Source organism: Panthera uncia, chromosome E1 (assembly GCF_023721935.1).
Source record: "Panthera uncia isolate 11264 chromosome E1, Puncia_PCG_1.0, whole genome shotgun sequence".
Classification (NCBI taxonomy): domain Eukaryota; kingdom Metazoa; phylum Chordata; class Mammalia; order Carnivora; family Felidae; genus Panthera; species Panthera uncia.
The window spans coordinates 45,720,533-45,741,868 of NC_064814.1; the positions used below are offsets into that span (position 1 = coordinate 45,720,533).

General features: G+C 43.2%; 1 protein-coding gene and 1 long non-coding RNA gene across 2 annotated transcripts; one reads left to right on the top strand and one right to left on the bottom strand.

The window, feature by feature from the left end:
- Nucleotides 1–933: 933 nt before the first annotated feature.
- On the bottom strand, nucleotides 934–11,283 carry LOC125926908 (uncharacterized). Its single transcript, XR_007459193.1, has 2 exons — nucleotides 11,064–11,283; nucleotides 934–1,503 (listed from the first exon to the last, which is right to left on the bottom strand). It is a non-coding gene; the product is annotated as an uncharacterized LOC125926908 (long non-coding RNA).
- A 7,288-nt stretch (nucleotides 11,284–18,571) lies between these two features.
- LOC125926907 (olfactory receptor 1L6) lies at nucleotides 18,572–19,649 on the top strand. The gene has a single exon (XM_049636811.1). It carries the CDS (start codon nucleotides 18,572–18,574, stop codon nucleotides 19,514–19,516), a length of 945 nt encoding a protein of 314 aa, XP_049492768.1. The 3' UTR covers nucleotides 19,517–19,649.
- The last annotated feature ends 1,687 nt before the right edge of the window (nucleotides 19,650–21,336 follow it).

Below are 21,336 nucleotides of genomic sequence, written 5' to 3' on the forward strand. Positions count from 1 at the left end.
AAAAAAAGATTCTGAAGATAGCTGAGACAATACAGGTAAAGAAAAAGATGTCAAGATATAAGAGGGCTGGTAGAATGGCTAAAATTAAAAGACTGACAATGTCAGGTGTTAATGAGGATGTGGAGCACCTGGAACTCTCAAACATTACCAATGGGAGCATAAACTGATAGAACCATTTTGGAAAACTATTAGGCAGGGTCTAAGAAAGTGAAACATACATCTACCTTTTGGCCCAGCAGTTCTCCTCCTAGGTATACATCAAGGAGAAATGAAAACATATCCACAAGTAGCCTTGTATAAAATGTGCATAGCAGTGAAAGAAAGAAAGAAAAGGGGAAAGAAAGAAAGAAAGAAAGAGGAAAAGAAAGGAAAAAATATTGTGCATAGCAGCTTTATTTACAGTTGCTGAAAACTGGACATGACCTAAATATTAATCAATAGAAGAATGAGTAAGAAAAATTTATCACTATAAATCCATACAACTGAACACGACTCAGCAATAAAAAAGCACAAGCTACTGACACATGCATCATTGTAGATGAATTTGAAAACATCATGCTGGGCAGAAGGAACCAAACCACAAAGAGTATATACTATGTACATACTGTATGATTCCATTTATATGAAACTCATGAACAGGTAAATCTAACCTATGGTGATAGAAATCAGATCAGTAGTTGCCTCAAGGTGGGGGATTACTAGAAAAGAGTATGAGGCCCTTTCTAGGATAATGAAAATATGCAGTATCTTGACTACAATGATCATAATATGATAATATGTAACATGTTAATACATTTTGTCAAAATTTACTAAACGTACTGACCTATGCAGTTTACTGTATATAAATTATATCTCAGTAAAGTAAACCAGTAAGTATCAGGGCTAAAACAATTACTCCACCAAGAGCAAGGGAACAGAGTCATCAAATGCATATCAGAGAAAAAATGCTTTCATCGTGGTCCCAGATCATAAAACAGTCAGGGACGATGTACAGCAGAAAGAAAAAGAGTATGAGGAAGGTGTAGGTCATGGCAACAAGGCTGGTCATGAGCAGGCAGTCCCCATGAAGGTGTAGCACTGGAGGGCAGCGGTGACCATCGTACAGTGGAGAGGGTGGCAGATGGCCACGTAGCGGTCATAGGCCATTGTGGCCAGGAGAAAGATGTCCATGTCCCCGAAAGTCAAGAAGAAGTACAGCTGGACCAAGCATCCCGCATAGGAAATGGACCTGCTCTGGGTCTGGATATTCACCAGGGCCTTGGGCACGGTGGTGGAGGTGAAAAGGATGTCAGCACAGGACAGGCTGGCGAGGAAGAAGTACATGGGTGTGTGAAGACGTGCGTCAGTGCCAATGACCAGAATGAAGGTTCCCGGCCACGGTGACCACATACATCTGCAGGAACAGCAGGAACAGGATGCACTGCTGTTCTGGCCGCCCTGAGAGTCCCCAGAGGAGGAACTCCAAGATGCTGGTCTGGTTCCCTCCTGCCATGAGCCCAGAAGCTAGAGAAAGAGATCTCCACTGAGACCCACGAAAACTCTAAGCATATTTCCGTATATATTAGCAACATCCCTGCAATTCAGGTTAAAGGAAAATAATTTTTTGAACTCCTTATTTAAATCCCAGTTACTTAATATACAGTGTAATATTAGTTTCAAGTGTACAATTTAGTGATTCAACACTTATATACAACACTTGGTGCTCACCCTCAATACCCATCACCTATTTAACCCATCCCCCAGCCACGCCTATCATTTGATAATCATCAATTTGTTCTCTCTAGTTAAGATTCTGTTTCTTAGTTTGCCTCTCTCCTCCCCCTGCCCCCCGCAATCTGGTTGGTTATTTTGTTTCTCAAATTCTACATATGAGTAAAATCATATGATAATTGTCTTTCTCTGACTGACTTATTTTGCTTAGAATAATACTCCTAGCTCCACCCATGTCATTGCAAATGGCAAGGTTTCAATTTTCTTGATGGCTGGGTAATATTCCATTGTACACATATACCACTTCTTCTTTATCCATTCGACGGCGGATGGACATTCAATGGCTGATGGACAGGCTCTTTCCATAATTTAGCTACTGTAGACAATGCTGCTATAAAATCTGGGTGCATGTATCCCTTTAAGTTAGTATTTTTTGTATTCTTTGGGTAAATATCTAGTAGTGGCGAGATCATAGGATAGTTCTATTTTTAACTTTTTGATGAACCTCCATACTGTTTTCCAGAGCGGCTGCACCAGTTTGCATTCCCACCAACACTGCAAGAGTGTTCCTGTTTCTCCACATCCTCGCCAACACCTATTGTTTCTTGTATTGATTTTAGCCATTCTCACAGGTGTGAGGTAATATCTCAGTGTAGTTTTGATTTGTATTTCCCTGATGGTAGGTGATGATGAACATCTGTTCTGTATGTTGGCTATTGGCTATCTGTATGTTTTCTTTGGAGCAATGTCTGTTCATGTGTTCTTCCATTTTCTATTTATTTATTTATTTTTTTATTTTATTTTTTATTTTTTTTGAGACAGAGAGAGAGAGAAAGAGATAGAGAGAACTTGAGCAGGGGAAGGGCAGAGGGAGAGAGACGGGGGGTTTGAGAGAGAGAGAGAGAGAGAGAGAGAGAATCTTAAGCAGGCTCCATGCCCGGCACAGAACCTGACATGAGGCTCAAACTCACGACCATGAGATCATGATCTGAGCCAAAATCAAAACTCAGACACTCAACTTACTGAGCTACCCAGGTCTTCTGCCATTTTTAAATTGGATTATGTGTTTTTGGGGTTGAGTTATACAAGTTCTTGATATATTTTGGATACTAACCCTTTATCAGATATATCATTTGCAAATATCTTCTCCCATTCTGTAGGTTCATTTTAGTTTTGTTGATTGTTTCCTTTTCTGTGCAGAAGCATTTTATTTTGATGAAGTCCAACAAATTGGACAACTTCAAGAAATGGATACATTCCTAGAAACAAATAAAATGTCAAAACTGTAACAGAAAGAAATAGAAAACTTGAACAGACTGATGACCAGCAAAGAAATTGAATCAGTAACAAAAATACCCCAACAAACAAAAGTCCAGGGCCAGATGGCTTCACAGGTGAATTCTACCAAACATGTAAGGAAGAATTAACAGCTACTCTCCTAAAACTATTCCAAAAAATAGAAGAGGAAGGAAATCTTCCAAATTCATTCTATGAGTCTCACTAAAGTCTCACTTAAAAAAGAGAACTACAAGCCAATATCCTTGATGAACATGGATGCAAAAGTTCTCAATGAAATACTAGCAAACCCAATCCAACAGTACATTAAAAGAACCATTCATCACGATCAAGTGGGATTTATTCCTAGGTTTCAAAGGTGGTTCAATATTCACAAATCAATCAACATGATACACCACATTAATAAGAGAGCAGTATTATCATTTCAGTAGGTACAAAAAAGGCATTTGACAAGGCACAACATCCATTCATTACAAAAACCTCCAATGAAGTAAGTTTAATAAAGGTCATATACAAAAAACCCACAGCAAATATCATCCTAAATGGGGGAAAACAGAGCTTTTTCCCTAAGGTCAGGAACAATACAGGAAGATCCACTCTCACCATTGCTATTTAACGTAGTACTGGAGGGGCCTGGGTGGCTCAGTGAGTTAAGCCTCTGAATTTGGATCAGGTCATGATCTCACAGTTTGTGAGTTTCAGCCCCGCATTGGGCTCTGTGCTGACAGCTCAGAGCCTGGAGTCTACTGCCAGTTCTGTGTCTCCCTCTCCTTCCCCTTCCCTGCTCATGCTCTGCCTCTGCCTCTGCCTCTGCCTCTGTCTCCCTCTCTCTCTCTCTCTCTCTCTCAAAAATAAACATAAAAAAGTTAACATAGTACTGAAGTCCTACCCACAGCAACCAGACAACAAAAAGAAATAAAAGGCACCCAATTGGCAAGGAAGAAGTCAAACTTTCACTATTTCCAGATAACTTGATACTCCATATAGAAAACCCAAAAGATTTTCCCAAAAAATTGCTAGAACTGATACAAAAATTCAGTAAAGTCACAGGATACAAAATCAATGTACAGAAATCTGTTGCATTTCTATACACAAATAATGAAGCAGCAGAAAAAGAAATTAAGAAATCAATCCCATTTACAATTGCACCAAAAACCATAAGATCCCTAGGAATAAACCTAACCAAAGAGGTGAAAGACCTGTACTCTGAAAACTATGAAACACTGATGCAAGAAGCTGAAGAAGACACAAAGATATAGAAAGACATTCCATGCTCACGGAGTAGAAGAACAAATATTGTTAAAATGCCCATACTACCAAAAGAAATCTACACATTTAATGCAATCCCTAACAAAATACCAACAGCATTTTTCACAGAGCTAGAACAATCCCAAACTTCGTATGGAACCACAAAAGACCTCGAATAGCCAAAGCAACCTTGAAAAAGGAAAGCAAAGCTGGAGGCATCTCAATTCCTGACTTCAAGTCATATTACAAAGCTGTAGTAATCAAAACAATATGGTACGGGAACAAGAATAGACACACATTTCAAAGGGAGAAGGACAGAAAACCAAGAAATGAACCCATTTCGACTATACTTCAAAAACGCAGGAAAGAATATCCAATGGGAAAAAAGCAGTCTCCTCAACAAATGGTGTCAGGAAAACTTGACAGCCACATGCAGAAGAACGAAACTGGACCCCTTTCTTACACTGTACACAAAAATAAATTCAAATGGATTAAAGACCTAAATGTGAGGCATGAAACAATTAAAATCCTAGAAGAGAACACAGGCGGTAACGTCTTTGACCTCAACCATAGCAACTTCTTACCGGTTATGCCTCCTCTGATAAGGTCAACAAATGAGTTTATTTACTGAGCATCATCTCTCTGCAAGGCTCTGTGTTGACACTGCCAGGAATGTAGACACAGTCCTGTACCAGAAACTTCTCCCTTCTTTCTAACCTGAAGGTATTCTGCTATAGTTTCTTCTCTTTCCCTGATTCACTGAGTAGGAAACACTTGGATGCTTTGGCCAAACTGTTGCAGAGAAGAATGGCAATAAAACAAAAATTGACATACCTGGGGAAAATCGACTGGCCAAGAGTACTTCAGAAGGCACATTTGGTTCAGTTCTCAACCCTGTAGCCTCAGAAACCTGTGTCAAGGGCAGATCCCACTAACCAAGCTTCAGGTAGGGACAGATAGAAACCAGAAGAACCCCATTCCCCACGCCTGATAAACAGAACTTAAAGGTAGAAGAGAGATTCTGCTGGCACTAGATCCTCTGCCTCTAGACAAGCTATATCAGAGTGTTGCTTGATGAACACAGTCAGATTGTACTGTTTCATTGGAGCCCTCTGTTTACTATAAGGAGAACTTGGTGAAGGAAAGGGTCGTGCCAAGCCTGACAAGTTATTATTCTCTCTTCCAGTCAATGCTTCCAAAGGCACTGCTAGCACTGCTCTTGGAAGACCCAGTTTTCCCCTGGATTTGCCTGGTCGACCTACTCCTTTCTGTTCTGTTTCTCCAAACAGGGTTTACCACAACCAATTAGCTTTCACTTACTAACTTAAAGCCACGTACAATCCTACCTCCCTAAGATTCCCCCCAGGTCACCTTAATTTGGTTGGAAGGTTTCCAAAATTCTTCAAAGACAGTTTTACAACTAATCTCTTGATATACTTAAGCATGTGGCTGATTACATAATTTGTGTGCGGATTTTACTTATTTAACTCTCAAAGGGCAAACTTACTTCAAAGTTCACGGAGAGATCCATCAGCTCAGCCTGTGTCTAATACATTGATGATATCCCTCTACTTTTTCTTCTTCAAAAAGAAATAAATTCTCATGGTGATAATAATGTAAGCTCTCTGGGAGAAGAGATTTTGGTCTTTTTCCTGCTGTATCTCCAACACCCTTACCCTTGTTCCTAGCACAAGGTAGCTCAATAAATATTTGTTGGTTGAATGAATGAATGAATGAATACATGATCTATCCCGTCAGATTGGCTTGGTTTCCCAGACGATTGCCAGAGACAGAATTTAGCCCAACTTCTTTGTCTCGGGGTGTCCTTAATCACGTAGTGAACTTTCTCATTGTACTTACCTACTTAAGTCATCTGCATTGAGATCTAGTTCTTCACGTCTGTCACATCTTGTCAGCTCCTTTGGGTTACAATTTCACTGTGTTACGTATGTTCTTTCTGAAGCAGCATGTTTTCTCCCCACTTTACGCCTGTGGTGTTGGTGATTTCAAACATGCACTTTTTCTTCCAATGCTAAATAAAATGGCATGCAGGGGAGCCCCTGTCCTGTGCCTGCTTATGAGGACCTGACATTGTTCGGAAACATGACATCCATTTTATGCCAGTTCACATATTTCCAGCTCTTTACAATTTTAAGTTTCTAAGTGGTATGAGTTCTTAAAACATACCTTTATTTCCTTGTTTCCATGAGGAAGACCCTCATGATTTCTGACCACTTGATAGTATTTCTTTGATCTGTTCTCCAAGAAACTTTGATTTCTATATTCCGCGTTTTCTACCCCTAATAGTATGCTTTGTGCTATGACTTTCAGAGATACTAATACAGGTTCCTTACTCTATGATTACAGGGGACTCTTTATTTAAGTAGCAGTTCAGGAAGCAGGTATACATAGTCTAAAATGTTGGACTTATTTGGAATCTTCTGGGCTAGAAGATATAAAGATTGCCTTAAGAAGAGAGTGTGGGGCGCCTGGGTGGCTCAGTTAAGTGTCCGACTTTGCCTCAGGTCACGATCTTGCGGTTTGTGAGTTCGGGCCCCATGTCAGGCTCTGTGCTGACAGCTCAGAGACTGCAGCCTGCTTCAGATTTTGTGTCCTCCTCTCTCTCTACCCCTCCCCTGCTTGTGCTCTATCTCTATCTCTCAACAGTAAATAAGTGTTAAAAATCTTTAAGAAGACAGTGCAATATTCACGCAAAATATTTGGCCCACGTTTACAAATTCTAGCATTCTCATGGCCAGAGCCATAATGCATACTACAGTATCTTAAGAAACTCTTTATGTTTATTCATAACAAACTAAATGTGTTCTTAATTTAACAATATTAAAATACCAAGCCAACACTCCTAATTTTATTTTTAACATAAAATAAGATAAAGTATATTCTAACATAAGAACTTACTCAGTATAAATTCTCACCCTATAACATTTCCAGCTGTACATAAACTCTTCAGAACAGGAAGGTACTTAAAAGAATCCACAGTGGAAATTCAACAAGCACAGTCCAAGACTCCTGGAGATGCTGACTTTCACATATTTCTAAAATGGCAATCAAGTGTCCAGTTGTGTGGAAAGTTGACCTGGCATCTGAGGTCCCTCCTCTAGACTCAGGATTTACACTCTTTCGAAATACAATTAAATTGATGGAGGGAGGTGGGTGGGAGACAGGCTAGACAGGTGAAGGGTATTAAGGAGGGCACGTATTGGGATGAGCACTGGGTGTTGTATGTAAGCGATGAATCATTGAATTCCACTTCTGAAACCAATGTTGTACTGTATGTTAGCTAACTAGCATTTAATTAAAAAAAACCACAATAAGTCAAAATAGGCCTTTAATCCTTCATAAAGATAATTTATAATTTTAGCATCTTTATATTCCCCTAAATAAGAATTAACACAAAGTAATGTGATAATTCTCTTTTAAAAATAATAACAATGCTAATAATTGCACAGTATAACTTCTCACTCTACTTTAGAAAAAATATGAGTATCACAATTATGCAAATTTTTAGACTTCACTTTGGTGAAGTATAAAACTTGAAGTATAAAAACTTGGTATTTTACATATATCTACATATCAATTTGCATATATTTAATTTACACGTTAATTTACATATATTTAAATATAAAATAAATATTATATTATTAAGTCACAATACATAATATAAGTATTACATGAATGTTTAAACACAAAATTACGTTATTAAATCATAATAACGTAAATATTATAATACATTTTCAAATGTAACATATACGCCTTTTTGCGTTCACTTGGCACAGTGTATCTTTGGAAATTCCTCCACAAGTCAGTTCAAACCGATGTGAAACCTGATGATATTTATCCTATATTTATTCATTTGTCAGAGAATTATAACTATGCTAATATAAAAAGAAAACTTGTTTTCAGTGGTTTACACTGAAGAAAAAGTACAAACTTCAAATGCCTCATTTTACAGCTTAGTGCTTGTCAGGTGCAAGGGCCAAGTCAGAACAAAACCCTGACTTGGAGTTGCCTATATTGGGCTGGAACAAGGCAGGTAAACGTAGGTGAGCACGGCTATACCTCATGTGATTGTAGAGAAATGCACTCAACAGTCAAAGGAAGTGAACAGGTTCTATCTTCCCCAGAGACAAAAATGAAGAATAAAAAAGTTAACACTAAAAATCATAATAGTATTTCACTATTATGAAATAGAGAAAGCACATTCACCACTGCTGGTGGCTGTGTAGTTAGTAAAAAGGCTTGCTTGATGAATTCCTTCCCTACATTTATCAGGAGTTAGAGAAATGTTCACCTCTTTGACCCTGGATTTTCTCTGTGGGGTCTTAGGAAAGCAGCAAGGAGGAAAAAAGGCCTGAGTTGACATACCTTCCTTAATAATTTGTTCAAAGTTAGGACGATAATTAAATAACCTGTGGCATGTTCATTTTATGGGATGTGTAGTTATTAACATGAATATCATGTGGTTTATTTTTTTAACTTAAGGTCTGTGGTTGAAAAGGAAAAAATGCTCAGCCTTGTGTATGTGTTGGAGGGATAAATACAACGAAAATACTTGCTTCACTAGAAGATAAAATCCTTTGCCAATATCTCTACATATTTCCTTTATACTTATATTCTCTTTGTACTAAAAAACACATTAAAAAAACTTTATTTGTATTTATGTGTGTGGATGGATAGATGGTGGATGATGGATGGATGGATGGATGGATATGGGTTTGTATGAGCTGAGACAACAGCATGGAACCTGACTGTCAAAACTGACTACCTCATAGCGGTGGGAAGAGGTCGGGAGAGATTAGTTTTTTCTTTATACATCTCTATATTTTTTAATTTTTTATAACAGGTAAATGTTACCCTTAGAGTAGGGGAAAAATCAAATAAAGAAAATTTAAAGGTGAGGAGGAGAATAAACAAGAACATTTTTCATTTTTAAGAAAAAACAAATTTGAAAAGAAAAGTGGTACTTAATAGCACTGAACCATACACGTAAACACAGTTAAGATGCGGTAAACATAGGAATGCATATATCCTTTGGAACCAGTGTTTTGATTTTCTTTGGGGCAAATACCCAGGAGTGGGATTACTAGATATATGATAGTTCTATTTTTAACCTTTTGAGGAACCTCCATACTATTTTCCACAGTAGCTGCACCACGTTGCATTCTCATCAACAGGGCTCAAGCGTTCCTTTTTCTCCACATCTTCACTGACACTTAATTGTTTCTTATGCTTTTTCTATTAGCCATTCTGACTGTGTAAAGTTGATATCTCACTGTGATTTTAATTTGCATTTCTCTGATGATTGGTGATCTTGAGCATCTTTGCATGTGTATGTTGCCTATCTGTATGTCCTCTTTGGAAAAATGTTCATTCGGGTTCCCTGCCCATTTTTTAAGTGGATTATTTGTTTTGGGTTATTGTGGGTTTTGGTTGTATTTTGTTTGTTTTTATTTTTGGTGCTGAGCTCTATAAGTTCTTTATATATTTTGGATGAACCCCTATATTAGACATATTATTTGCAAACACCTTCTCCCATTCACTAGGTTGTCTCTTGTTTTGTTGATAATTTCCTTTGCTGTGAACCCCTCTGTTTATTGCAACATTATTTACAACAGGAAACAACCCAAGTATCCATCATTAGATGAATGGAAAAGTAAGATGCGTTATATATGTACAATAGAATATTACTAGCCATAAAAAAGAACAAAATCTTGCCATTTGCAACAACATGGATGGACCTAGAGGGTATAAAACTAAGTGAAATAAGTCAGAGAAAGACAAATACCATATGGTTTCCTTCAGATGTAGAATTTTTTGTTTCTGAGAGAGAGAGAGAAGCAGAGGAAGAGGGAGAGAGAGAATCCCAAGCAGGCTCCACACCCGGCACAGAGCCTGATGTGGGGCTCAATCTCATGACCGTGACCTGAGCTGAAATCAAGAGTTGGACACTCAACCAACGGAGCCACCCAGGCACCCCTCATATGTGGAACTTAAGAAACAAAATAAATGAACAAAGAAAAAAGAGATAAGCAAAAAAACAAACTATTAAATACAGAGGACAAACTGGTGGTTGCCAGAGGGGAGGTGAGTGGAGGGATGGGTGAAAAGGAGAAAATAAGATTGAGCACACTTATCTTGACGAGTACTGAGAAATGTAGAAAATTATTGAATCGTTACATTGTACACCTGAAACTAATACTGTGTTAATTATACTTGGATTCTTAAAAGTAATTAAAAATGATTAAGATGGGGAAGCCTGGGTGGCTCAGTTGGTTAAGTGTCCAACTCTTGTTTTTGGCTCAGGTCATAGTCTCACAGTTTTGTGAGTTTTGAGCCCCGAGTCAGGCTCTGTGCTGACAATGTGGAACCTGCTTGGAATTCTCTGTCTCCCTCTCTCTCTGCTCTTCCCCTGCTCAGGCTCTCTCTCTCTCTCTCTCTCTCTCTCTCTCTAAGTAAATAAATAAACCTTTAAAAAATGGTTAACATGGTAAATTTTATATGTATTTTACCACAATAAAAACTTTTTGGAAAAAAGAAAAGAAAATCATGCCATAGGAATTTAGAGCCAGCAAGTCTCTGAAGAATCCCTTTGATTTAGTTGTTGCCATTTTTCCTTGGCAGCCATGTTTCCATTGTGCAGTATGGAATGTTAAACAATTGTTAAACAATAGGAGCACAGTGAATAGAACAACATATTATCACATGCTGTAACAACATGCTATTCTTAGGACATTAGTCATTATCCCAGGATCTATTTGAAACAGCTACTAGGAACATGAAGACAGTACCTTTTTTAGTGAGCAACAGTCATTTCATGTGTATCAGCAAAATGGAAAAATTCAAGGTGCCTTCCTTAAAAGAAAATCCAGGTCAGGAGGGTGCAAGAACAAACCCTAAGACACTTAGCACATAGTAAGAATGGCCAAGGGGTAATAACTGTCACAGCCAACATGTAGCCTGTGGTTGCTGTGTGCTGGGCACTGTTCCAAGGGCTTTATGTTCCTTGTAGCATCCTTATAAAATAGGTTCTATTATTATTATTATTACTATTATTATTATTTGAGAGAGAGAGGAAGGGTGGGAGGGAGGGAGCGCAAGTCGAGGAGGTGCAGAGGAAGAGGGAGAGAGAGAATCCCAAGCAGGCTCTACACCAGCACTGGGCCTGACATGGGGCTCGATCTCAGAACCGTGAGATCATGACCTAAGCCAAAATCAAAAGTCAAAGGCTTAACCAACTGAGCCACCCAGGCACCCTCAAGTAGTTTCTATTATTTTCCCATTTTAAAGGTGAGATACTGAAGTACAGAAAATTTGACTAACTTCCTCAAGGTCTCACAGCAAGAAGGGCAGGATCATGCCGGAGACCCTGGGACATGGATGCATGGACCTTCTCCCCTATTGGAAACTTGTACAGGTAGCCTTTCCCTTCCATTGTATTTCCCGGGGCCCCTCTGCATGTACCATGCTCCCTAGATCCCTGGGTTTTCCCACACTGCCCTCCCACACACCCATATCCTCCCATTCTTCTGCTCCATTTAAATCCCACTTTCTCCCAGGTATACTCTCTGAACACCCAAGCCATTGGCACAACTTCTACTCTGAGCCCCACGGGCACACACTGCCCAGCATTGTACTGCCTGTGCCCAAGCCTCCCTCCCCAGACCTGAATGTTAACTATCCAGGGCCCATCCATATGTTCCATTCTCTAACATGAAGGGATCCTCAGACTCTGTCAGTTCACCCATCTCCATTTACTGATGGGGAAACCGAGGCCCAGAGTGGGGAAGACACTTGCCCAGACTCCCACAGCTGGTCAGGACTTGAACGCCTCACTCATTCCAAGACTTCTCTGACACTCCTCAGAGCGCAACGGGGCCAGCACCCCATGGACGCTGAACAATGTTTTCAAACTGAGTGAATAGTCAAGTTGGAGAGGTTATCCCCTGGGATGTGGCTACCAGTTAGTTCCACACATTTAATGCGTCAGAAGAAATTAATCAGCCTGGGAATTAGGTCGCCCCGCAGATGCAGGAAGGCTGCTGTGTCAGGCCAATGAGGACAGGACAGTCAAAAGGCTTTGGAACAAGGAGCAGAAGTCCTCTTGCCCTGGCTCCAGCTGGGCAGGGCTGAGCTCCTGGCATCTCGGACCGGGGCTGTGGGGTGACAGAGGGCAGCACTCCTGAAGTCCATCAAGCACAGCTCCACAGACATCTCCCGAGCCTGCTGTCCTGGGGTGAATCTGCCGGCAGCTCCAGCCCCTCCTCCCTCCCTCCACTTCTAGGTCAGGTGGGAACTCTGGGGCGAGGTGGGCTCAGAGTAGGGCTCCGGGAGCCCAGGCTGGCAGACTGGGCATCTAAGTCCCCAGCTCCACCTTACTGCTTTCCTCACAGGGAGGTCAGAGAAAGGGCTCTTCCCTAACAGAGGAATCACAGTGAGGTCACAGCTTTGAGGGGTGACAGTTGTGGCACAGCGTGAGTACAGCCAGATAGAATAGACCAGGGTCCCTTGCTCTATGATTGTCAACAAGCCCCGTCCTTCTCAGGCCATTAGCACTTTCTTAGAAGGAGGCAGAGGAGTGATAGCATCCTCTGAGCACAGGTGGTCACCACAGAGGGGTGTCTCTCCCAATTCTGGATTCCCAGACTCCTTTGTTCCCCCTCTCCTACTCAGTCTCTCTAGAAGGGTAGGAGAGAAGTCATGCTGGCTGAGGGCTCCTCGTGGGGCCGGGGGGTGCAAAGCCCATCCTTTATGAAGTTTCCTGGTTAATTAATTAGTGAGTGACCCTCTGTGCTCCCAGCCAACATGCCACCCCTCTCACCTTTGGCTGTTGAGGTCAATCTTCTTCCCCAGGTGTGCCTGCCTTAACTCCCCCTGCTGGTAGCAGATCAGCCTCTGGGTGTGTGGTGTGGAGGGCAGAGCCCATCTGTACTCACAGGTAAGTGGTCAGGCAGGAGACTTGCTGGCACAGAGCAGAATAAACAATGGCAGAAAGGCAAGGGCTAAATCAGGGGGAGAAAGAGAGAAGGGGAGGGAGAGAGATAAACGAGAAGTACCTGCCAATGCGTGACAGAAGGATGAGGAAGAGCACAAAACCATACGTAGTTCAGACTCCTGGATTCAGTTCCCGGCTCTATCCCCAAATTGCTGAATGACTTCAGACCGTGTTCTCTGGGCCTTGTTTCCCATTTGTGTCATGGTTGTTGGGTTAGGTGATATGTTAAAATCGTTGCCAATTGCTGATGCCAAGATAAGAAGATGAACTCTTTGATCGTGTCTTGTTCATAAAGCTCTGAATGCCCTCCCTGCCTGGTGCTCAACTACCTGCCCAGCATAGAGTAGATACAACAGGCAAGATTGCTATATAAATTATTAAAGAGAAATGAATGAGAAGTTGGCAGAGGAAAGGAGAGGATAGAAGGAAGCCCTTGGAATAGAAAGGCCTCATCTTTGGCTAAAACTGGTTGAAGAGAAGGCTATTCAGGAGAAGAATCTGAGCTGACTAGCAAGGGACCAAAGTCAAGGAGTTGGATAGACATTCCCAGGACTGGGAGTGCTGGGGGGCCAGCGACGGTTTCCCCTTTTTCCCACTGCCCGTGTCCCCATCTGATAAGGCACATGGAGACTTTCAGCAAGAGTGAGAGGAAGGAGGAAGTTGTTGGCATTTGTGTGTTGACTCCTGTGTGGCTGGAAGAATCCATGGAGGTCTCTACGTCTCTCGCATTTTTGAGTGTAAGGGTCTGGGTCTGGGTCTTTGTGTGTATATGGCAGGTATGTCTTTGGATGGATCTGTGTATGCATCTACACCTCTGTGTAAATGACTGTTAGTGGGTGTCCATGTGTGCCCATGTGTGTCTATTGCTGTCCTGGTGGGTGTGAGTGTGACTCTGGCATGTCCGTGTGACTCGATTTATCAGGATATGTCTGCATCTTTGTGCAGGCTCGTATCCCTGTGTACTTCTATGTCTTGGGGCATCTGAGTGTTTGCTGCAAAGGTGACCTTTTCCGTAAGCTGCCTGGGGGACGGGGTTTCTGGTTCTAGATCCTAAGATTCTCTGCCTCATTTTGTGACCTTAAATAAGCCACTCCTATCCATTTCAAAGAGACACCTGCCATGCCTGGGCCTTAGGAAGGGGTTCGGAGTCAAAACCTGCAGCTCAGCATCCGGGGAAACCGGTCCTGTGCCTGGATTTCCGGGGGAGCCAACATAAATTCAGTCAGTTTACCTCCCATCACCAAAAGTGTTTCGAGGCTGGGGGAGATGGGGAGGAAATTGACATTTTTAAAGTACCTACTATTTGCTAAGTGAATATATATGCCTCAAAGAGGTTAAGTAACATCTCTGAGGTTTCTCTTGTAATTTCCATTGTACATGCTATTCCCTCTTTCTAGAACTCCTTTCTGCTCTTGTCTGTCCAGTGAATGTCTTGTCCTTCAAGCTGGCCCTGTTCAAATGCCGCCTCCTCTGTGGAGCCTTCCCTGACTGCCAGGAGAGTTAAGACAAAGCCCTGTGTGATGGGGCGCCTGGGTGGCTCAGTCAGTTAAGTGTCCGACTTTGTCTCAGGTCATGATCTCATGGCTTGTCAGTTTGAGCCCCACGTCGGGCTCTGTGCTGACAGCTCAGAGATTGGAGCCTGCTTCCGATTCTGTGTTCCTCCCTCTGTTCCTCTTCATCCTCACATTCTGTGTGTCTCTCTCTTTAAAAGATTAAAAAAAAAAAAAAAAGACAAAGCTCTGTGCCAGGTCTGAGGCCAGATAGGAACAGATGAGTAAATATTTGCCCTCAGAAAGTCCATCATCTTGTGGAGAAGATGAGCATTACAGCAGAAGTCACAACACCAGCAAATAAGGGCTAAGTTCCAAAGGAGGGTTACAAGACAGAGAGGAGAGAGGCATTCAAGCGAGGGCTGGAGGAGTCAGGAAAGAAGGTGGGGCTTCCTGGAGGGGGTAGAGCCAGAGTTGGGTATTGGGAAAGGGTAGGAAGAGCATTTCAGGTAAGGAGCAGTGTACAGGAAGAGCCTGTGAGAAACGTGTGAACAAGAGATGGTGAGGAGGCCAGCCTGGCTAGGGTGGGGGGACAGGGAAGCATGTGGAAGCGGTTGGAGCTGAGACCACCGGAGAACCAAGTTGAGAAGTTCTGGCTGCCAGGCTGAGCCATTTGCACTGTACCCGATGGGCAATGGGAGACCAGCAGGGCAGTAAACTGAGTAGAGAGAGCATGGCTCAAGAATCTCCAGGCCCCTTTTAGTCCTGGCTTTCTCTCTCTTTAAGGCTGCTGTCCTAGCCCACAGGAAACACGCTGAAGTCTCTGGGTGAAGATGGATGAGAATGCATCTGTCCTCAAGATCGGGGACCTCTGGCCAGGAGGGAGACCAGCCCACAGACGGTGCAGACAGTGTTGAGGCCTGGCATGCTGCCCTTCAGGTGAGAGAACCCAACATTCCTCTGCTGCCTCCCTGCCTTGGGTCCTATCTTCCACCCCACCCCACTCCACTGTGCCTCACAGGAGTAGGGAGGACAAAGCCATGTGTCAGCTCTTCCCCCCACCCCCCCCCCAAATACCTTTCTCTGCCTTCACATTCTCTCTGCCTGCCTGAAACGCCCTTCCCACTTCCAGGTCTCTATCTGGTGAGCTCCTACTGATTCTTCCAACCCCAGTTCAAACTTCACCTCTTCTTTGGAATCTTCCCCGAATCAGACAAGCACAGGAAATTACTCCTACTACTTTGTTCATACAGTTAGTGTAGTGCTTATTGTTGTGCATGGCTGGAGGTCATGGACCGTAGCTGACCTGCCTTTATAATCCTAGAGACCAACATAAAGCCTGATCCAAAGCAGGCGCTCAACAGATAGGTGTGAAGTGGACAGCTGAGCTGTTACACTGCTCCCAGAGAACCCCACACAACCCAACCCCAGAAAGACCACTGAGTCCAATTCCAGCTAAAAAACACATTGGCAAAACAGAGGTTGACCGTAATGGAAAAGGACCTGGAAATTAGGTCCTCTAGGAAAGAATCTAAGGCACCAGGTGTGTTTGGATTGGAGAGAAGAACACCTCATAGACTTTTTTTAACACTGTGTGAAAAGCTGCAGAGAAGGGAGATTAGGTGTTTAACCTTCAGTGGCCAAAACTTCGACCACTTGTAGAAGTTACAGGGAAGCAGGTTTCAGCTGAGATTAAGAAAAACATCTTTAAATAACTACAGGCTTCCAGCAGTGGACTGGATTGCCTCTAGTAGCCTTGGGGAACAGGGAGAAGGCATCAGAAGCTGAGGGAAAGGGAACCAACGTCTACTAAGCAACCATTCCCTGCTACGTGCTTATATATACATTAGCCATTTAATCATGGCATCAACCACGCAGAGAGGAATCATCAGTATTTCCATTCTATAGATGAGAAGAGTAGAGATGGAACGAATATGGGTCTATGTTTACAAAGTCAGTCAGAATTAAAACCCAGGTGGCTCTGACTGCAAAGCCAGTGGCTTTTCCTCTATATCATGCACTGCCCACCTGGAGGTGGGTGGGGGGGGGAAGGTCAGGGGCTCTGCAGGGGAGAATCCTGTACCTCAAAAGAGGACAAATCAGAGAGGTATCAAGGTCCTGGCTGTTCAACACTTCAGCTCTATTCTGGGGATAGGGGTGGAGTTGGCATAAGCAGATGACTCCCTGCGATAGCCAATGAGTGACAGTGAAAGAAAAGCAGAAAAATGAAAAAATAGGCTACATCTGGGACTTCTCCTGAAACGCGACAAGAGCAGACACTGCAGTTTGCACATCATCTCCTCTCTTCCACCTTCCCTTGCCTCTTTTTTCTCTCATTGCTCTTTAAAAAGCTTCATTCAACAAATACCGATTGAGTGAGTTTTGTGTATAGATCACTTGGCAAGACAGGGAATAAGCACAGCTCCTTCTTGCAAGGGGCATCTGAGCTAAGAACTGACTCAGTCCACTCTCTGGGATCTCACCAAAGCCTGGCCCTCTTTCCTGACAAAGCAGGGATAGGCTAGGCTAGGAATAGAACATTTACAGAAACTTTGCATCAGTGGGAAAAAATGTGTTTTAAGGAAGAGATTGAGTGGGTGACAAAATGAGTGCTTTGTTTCAGAGATAATTGAAATCACTTGGTTTACTGAGAAACTTTGAAGTTTTCAGTCAGCTGAGGTCAGAGCAAAGACAAGACTTGCCCCAGTATCATAGTGGATGTTACCTTCTTCATTCCATGCGCCCTCTGCCAACAATCCCACACAATCTCTTCCCCCTGTCTGGATGCCTCCCCCTCCGACACCATAACACGTCTGCTGGATAAAACTGTATTCATTCTCTAAGACCCAGTTCAAATCCCATCTCTTCTTTATATTCTTGCCAAACTCCTCCAGTAGAATAATTTACTCCCACGTGGTTCATAAAATTAGTAAAGGAGGAAACACTGCAAGCTGCTCTAGGTCAAACTGTGGGCAAAAGCTAAGCTTCACCCTGTTCCCCACAGGCCCCAGCACAGGAGTCAGCCAACTATGTCTTACGGGCCAAATCTGCCCTTCTGCCTGTTTATAATAAAGTTTTATTGGAACAAAGCCAAGGCCGTTCATTTACATACTATCAATGGCTGTTTTCACACTTCAATGGCAGAGCTGAATACTTGTAAGAGACCCTATGGTCCACAGGCCTAAAATACTCTATGATCCTTGACAGAAAAGTTTAATGATTCCTGAGTTAGCACATAATACGTGGTGAATAAACAAATGGCAAATGCCATAAGGGGTTTTATGAAGAAACTTCAACTGGTGTTCGGATGGCCTGGGTCCCAATTCTGCCTCAACTGCTTGTTTGACTATGCAAATGATGGTAGATAAATAGACGGGTGGCAGGGAGGTGGGTAGATAGGCAAGAGTTTTGGGTGCTGGGTGCTGCGCTAAGTATTTTACACTTATTACCCACTTTATCTTCACAACAACTCCATGGGTAGCTATTAGTATTTTCTTCAATGAAAGAAGAAGAAATGGAGGTTTAGAGCGGTCATAGCACCTGAGTGGTAGAGCCAGATCTCAAACTCAGGTCTGTTCTACTCCAAGCTTGAAACTACCCGCTACCTTAGGACACCCTACTGAGATTCAGATACTGAGTTTCTTCATGAAATGAGGATTACTGGGTGGGCAGTGTGGTTTCCAAGCCTTTTTAGCAAGCGTAAATTTAAAAACAGGATACGGAACCCGCACATGCAGAAGCCTACCGAAAGGTGCCAGAACTTAGGCCTGCTCCTCATCTGCCCCCTCAGCGCCCCCGCCTCTCTGGCCGCTCCATGGCCCTGGCCAACCTCACGACGGCCCCAGAATTCCTCCTCCTCGGCCTGGTGGATGGAACAGACATCCACCCGCTGCTCTTCCTGCTCTTCCTCGGCGTCTACCTGCTCAATGCCCTGGGCAACCTGGCCATGGTGGTGGTGGTGAGGTCGGATGGGGCCCTCCGCTCCCCCATGTACTATTTCCTGGGTCACCTGAGCCTCGTGGACGTCTGCTTTACCACTGTCACGGTCCCCAGACTGCTGGCCGGCTTGCTCCACCCGCGCCAGGCCGTGTCCTTCCAGGGATGCTTTTCCCAGATGTACTTCTTCGTGGCTCTGGGCATCACCGAGAGCTACCTGCTGGCAGCCATGTCCTACGACCGCGCGGTGGCCATCTGCCGCCCCCTGCACTACTGCGCGGTCATGACGCCCGGGCGCTGCGCGGCGCTGGTGACCACGTCCTGGGCGGTGGCCCACCTGCACTCGCTGCTGCACACGCTGCTCATCTCGGCGCTTTCCTACCCGTGCCCCGCCCCTGTGCGCCACTTCTTCTGTGACATGACGGTGATGCTGAGCTTGGCGACCTCGGACACGGCGACCGCGGAGGCTGCCATCTTCTCTGAGGGCCTGGCCGTGGTGCTCACCCCGCTGCTCCTCGTGTCGCTGTCCTACACGCGCATCCTCGTCGCGGTGCTGGGAGTACGGGCGGCCGGGGGCCGGCGCCGCGCCTTCGCCACCTGCGGGGCCCACCTGGTGGTGGTGTCGCTTTTCTTCGGCTCTGTCCTCTCCGTCTATTTCCGGCCGTCCTCCGCCTACTCAGCCCTCTATGACCGCCTGGCCAGCGTGGTCTATGCTGTGCTCACACCGACCTTGAACCCTTTCATCTACAGCCTTCGCAACAAGGAGGTCAAGGGCGCCCTGAAAAGGGGGCTCAGATGGAGGGCTGCACCCCAAGAGGTGTGAGGGAACGTCCTGGTTCACTGGCATTTCAATGATAAGAAAGATTACAAAAGAACACGCCCCTCTTTTTCTAGCTTCCCAAAGCACTAGCAATATTGGTCCTGTAGCATCTTATTTCTGGTTAAATTAAAAATCAGACCCGAAACAAAGGTGACAATGTGTTTATTTTACAGAGATGGGCACATAGCAATAAGCTAAATTCATTTCTGCCTTGACTGAATGTTTGAAATAGAAGCTACTTGTAAATTTTGGAAAAATGAAAGGGAACAAGCAGGGGACCAAGGAAAGAGCCTTGTAGCTTCTGTAGAGAAAGGGGGAAGAGTGTGATATGGCAGCAGTCTAGTGGATGGAGAGGAAAGCCGAGAAGCAGTGCAGATGCAAGAGTTTTTAAGGAGGTTTTTTTTGGCAGGGGGTGGGGTGGGGGGAGAGGGCACTGCAGTGTAGACCACATTCTTTTCAGACTCCTTTTCTGGAAACTTCAGGAAAGACCTAGTTTTTATTTTAAGTATTCAAAAAATTATTTTTAAGTTCTATTCCCTAGACAATATGTCCATCATTTTCATGGCAGGAGTTCAAAAATACAGATGAAGATACAATTCTCCTTGACTATCACTCAATCCAACCTCCACCCCCATCCCAGTTACCAGTTCAATACCTCCCTTGCCTTCCTCTCCCTGCTTTTGACACATAGATCTTCTCACTCTCTACATATTATTCTGTAATTTCCCTTGTCATGCAACAATAGTCTAGGAGATCTTTTCTTATCACAATAGATGGAACTTTTTCACTTTTAACTTCATGGTATAGAACCCTATACTGTGATATTCCAGAGTTTAACCATTCTCTTATTGATGGTTATACTTTCCCAATGTTTCACTATCACAATGATGTAATGATATCCTTGTCATAAAAATAATAAAAGATAACTTTTAGTGAGGACTTATGTGCCAGACGCTGTCCTAAGTACTCTACATGTATGTCTGCCTTAAATCTCACAAGATTCCAGGAGGAAGATATTATTCTCATTGCACAAGAGAGGAAACAGGCCTAGAGAAACCAAGCGGGCTTCCCAAAGCTGTTAAGACTAAGCAGTTTATCTACTTCAATAATTTGTAGTTGACTCTTTTCATAATATTGAGCATATTTTAGTAATATATAAGTTCCTAAAATATAACTGTGCCTGTATTTTCAATTTATTTTATTTCAGTAGTATTCTTGTGATTTTAAGATTGCCTCTTTAACTGTTAATTTTGCTTCTTTTTCACTCCCAGAGTTCCTTATTTGTATCTTTTCTATTTTGTTGCCTTATTTTACGTGCCATTTTATCTGTTATTATTCATATTACCAAAGAACCAACATTTAGTTATTATCATTCTTTTGCTTCTTGGTTTTCAACTCCATCAAGCTTTTACTTTCATACTGATGAATTCCTTCCTCCTGGTTTCTCTGTGTTGATTTTGTTAAACCTTTTCCAGATTCTTGAGGCTTGTGTATCCTCTCGACTTCGGGAGGGGTGTCTCTGCTAAGGTCCACTGTTGCTGGACCTCGACTACACTCAGCATGGATAATACATGTCTTTTCTTTTGAGAAGGGAGTTGATGCCCTTCTTAGGGCTTACTGTTTCCGCTGACTGATTCTGTTAGACGCAGCAACGTCTTCCATCTGGTTCTGGGCTCTGACTTTAGCTGCCGCTACACGGTCCCCTTACTCATTATCCTGATAGCCTCTGGAGACACACTAGCTCTCAACTCCAGCAGGGCTCCAACAGGGTACGTAAGAACTTTTCAGATCTTCATGGCCCAACATGGTTGCAAAAATTCATG

Coding starts and splice junctions, on each gene's coding strand:
- LOC125926907 (XM_049636811.1), top strand. CDS start 18,572: ATGGCCCTGGCCAACCTCACGACGGCCCCAGAATTCCTCCTCCTCGGC.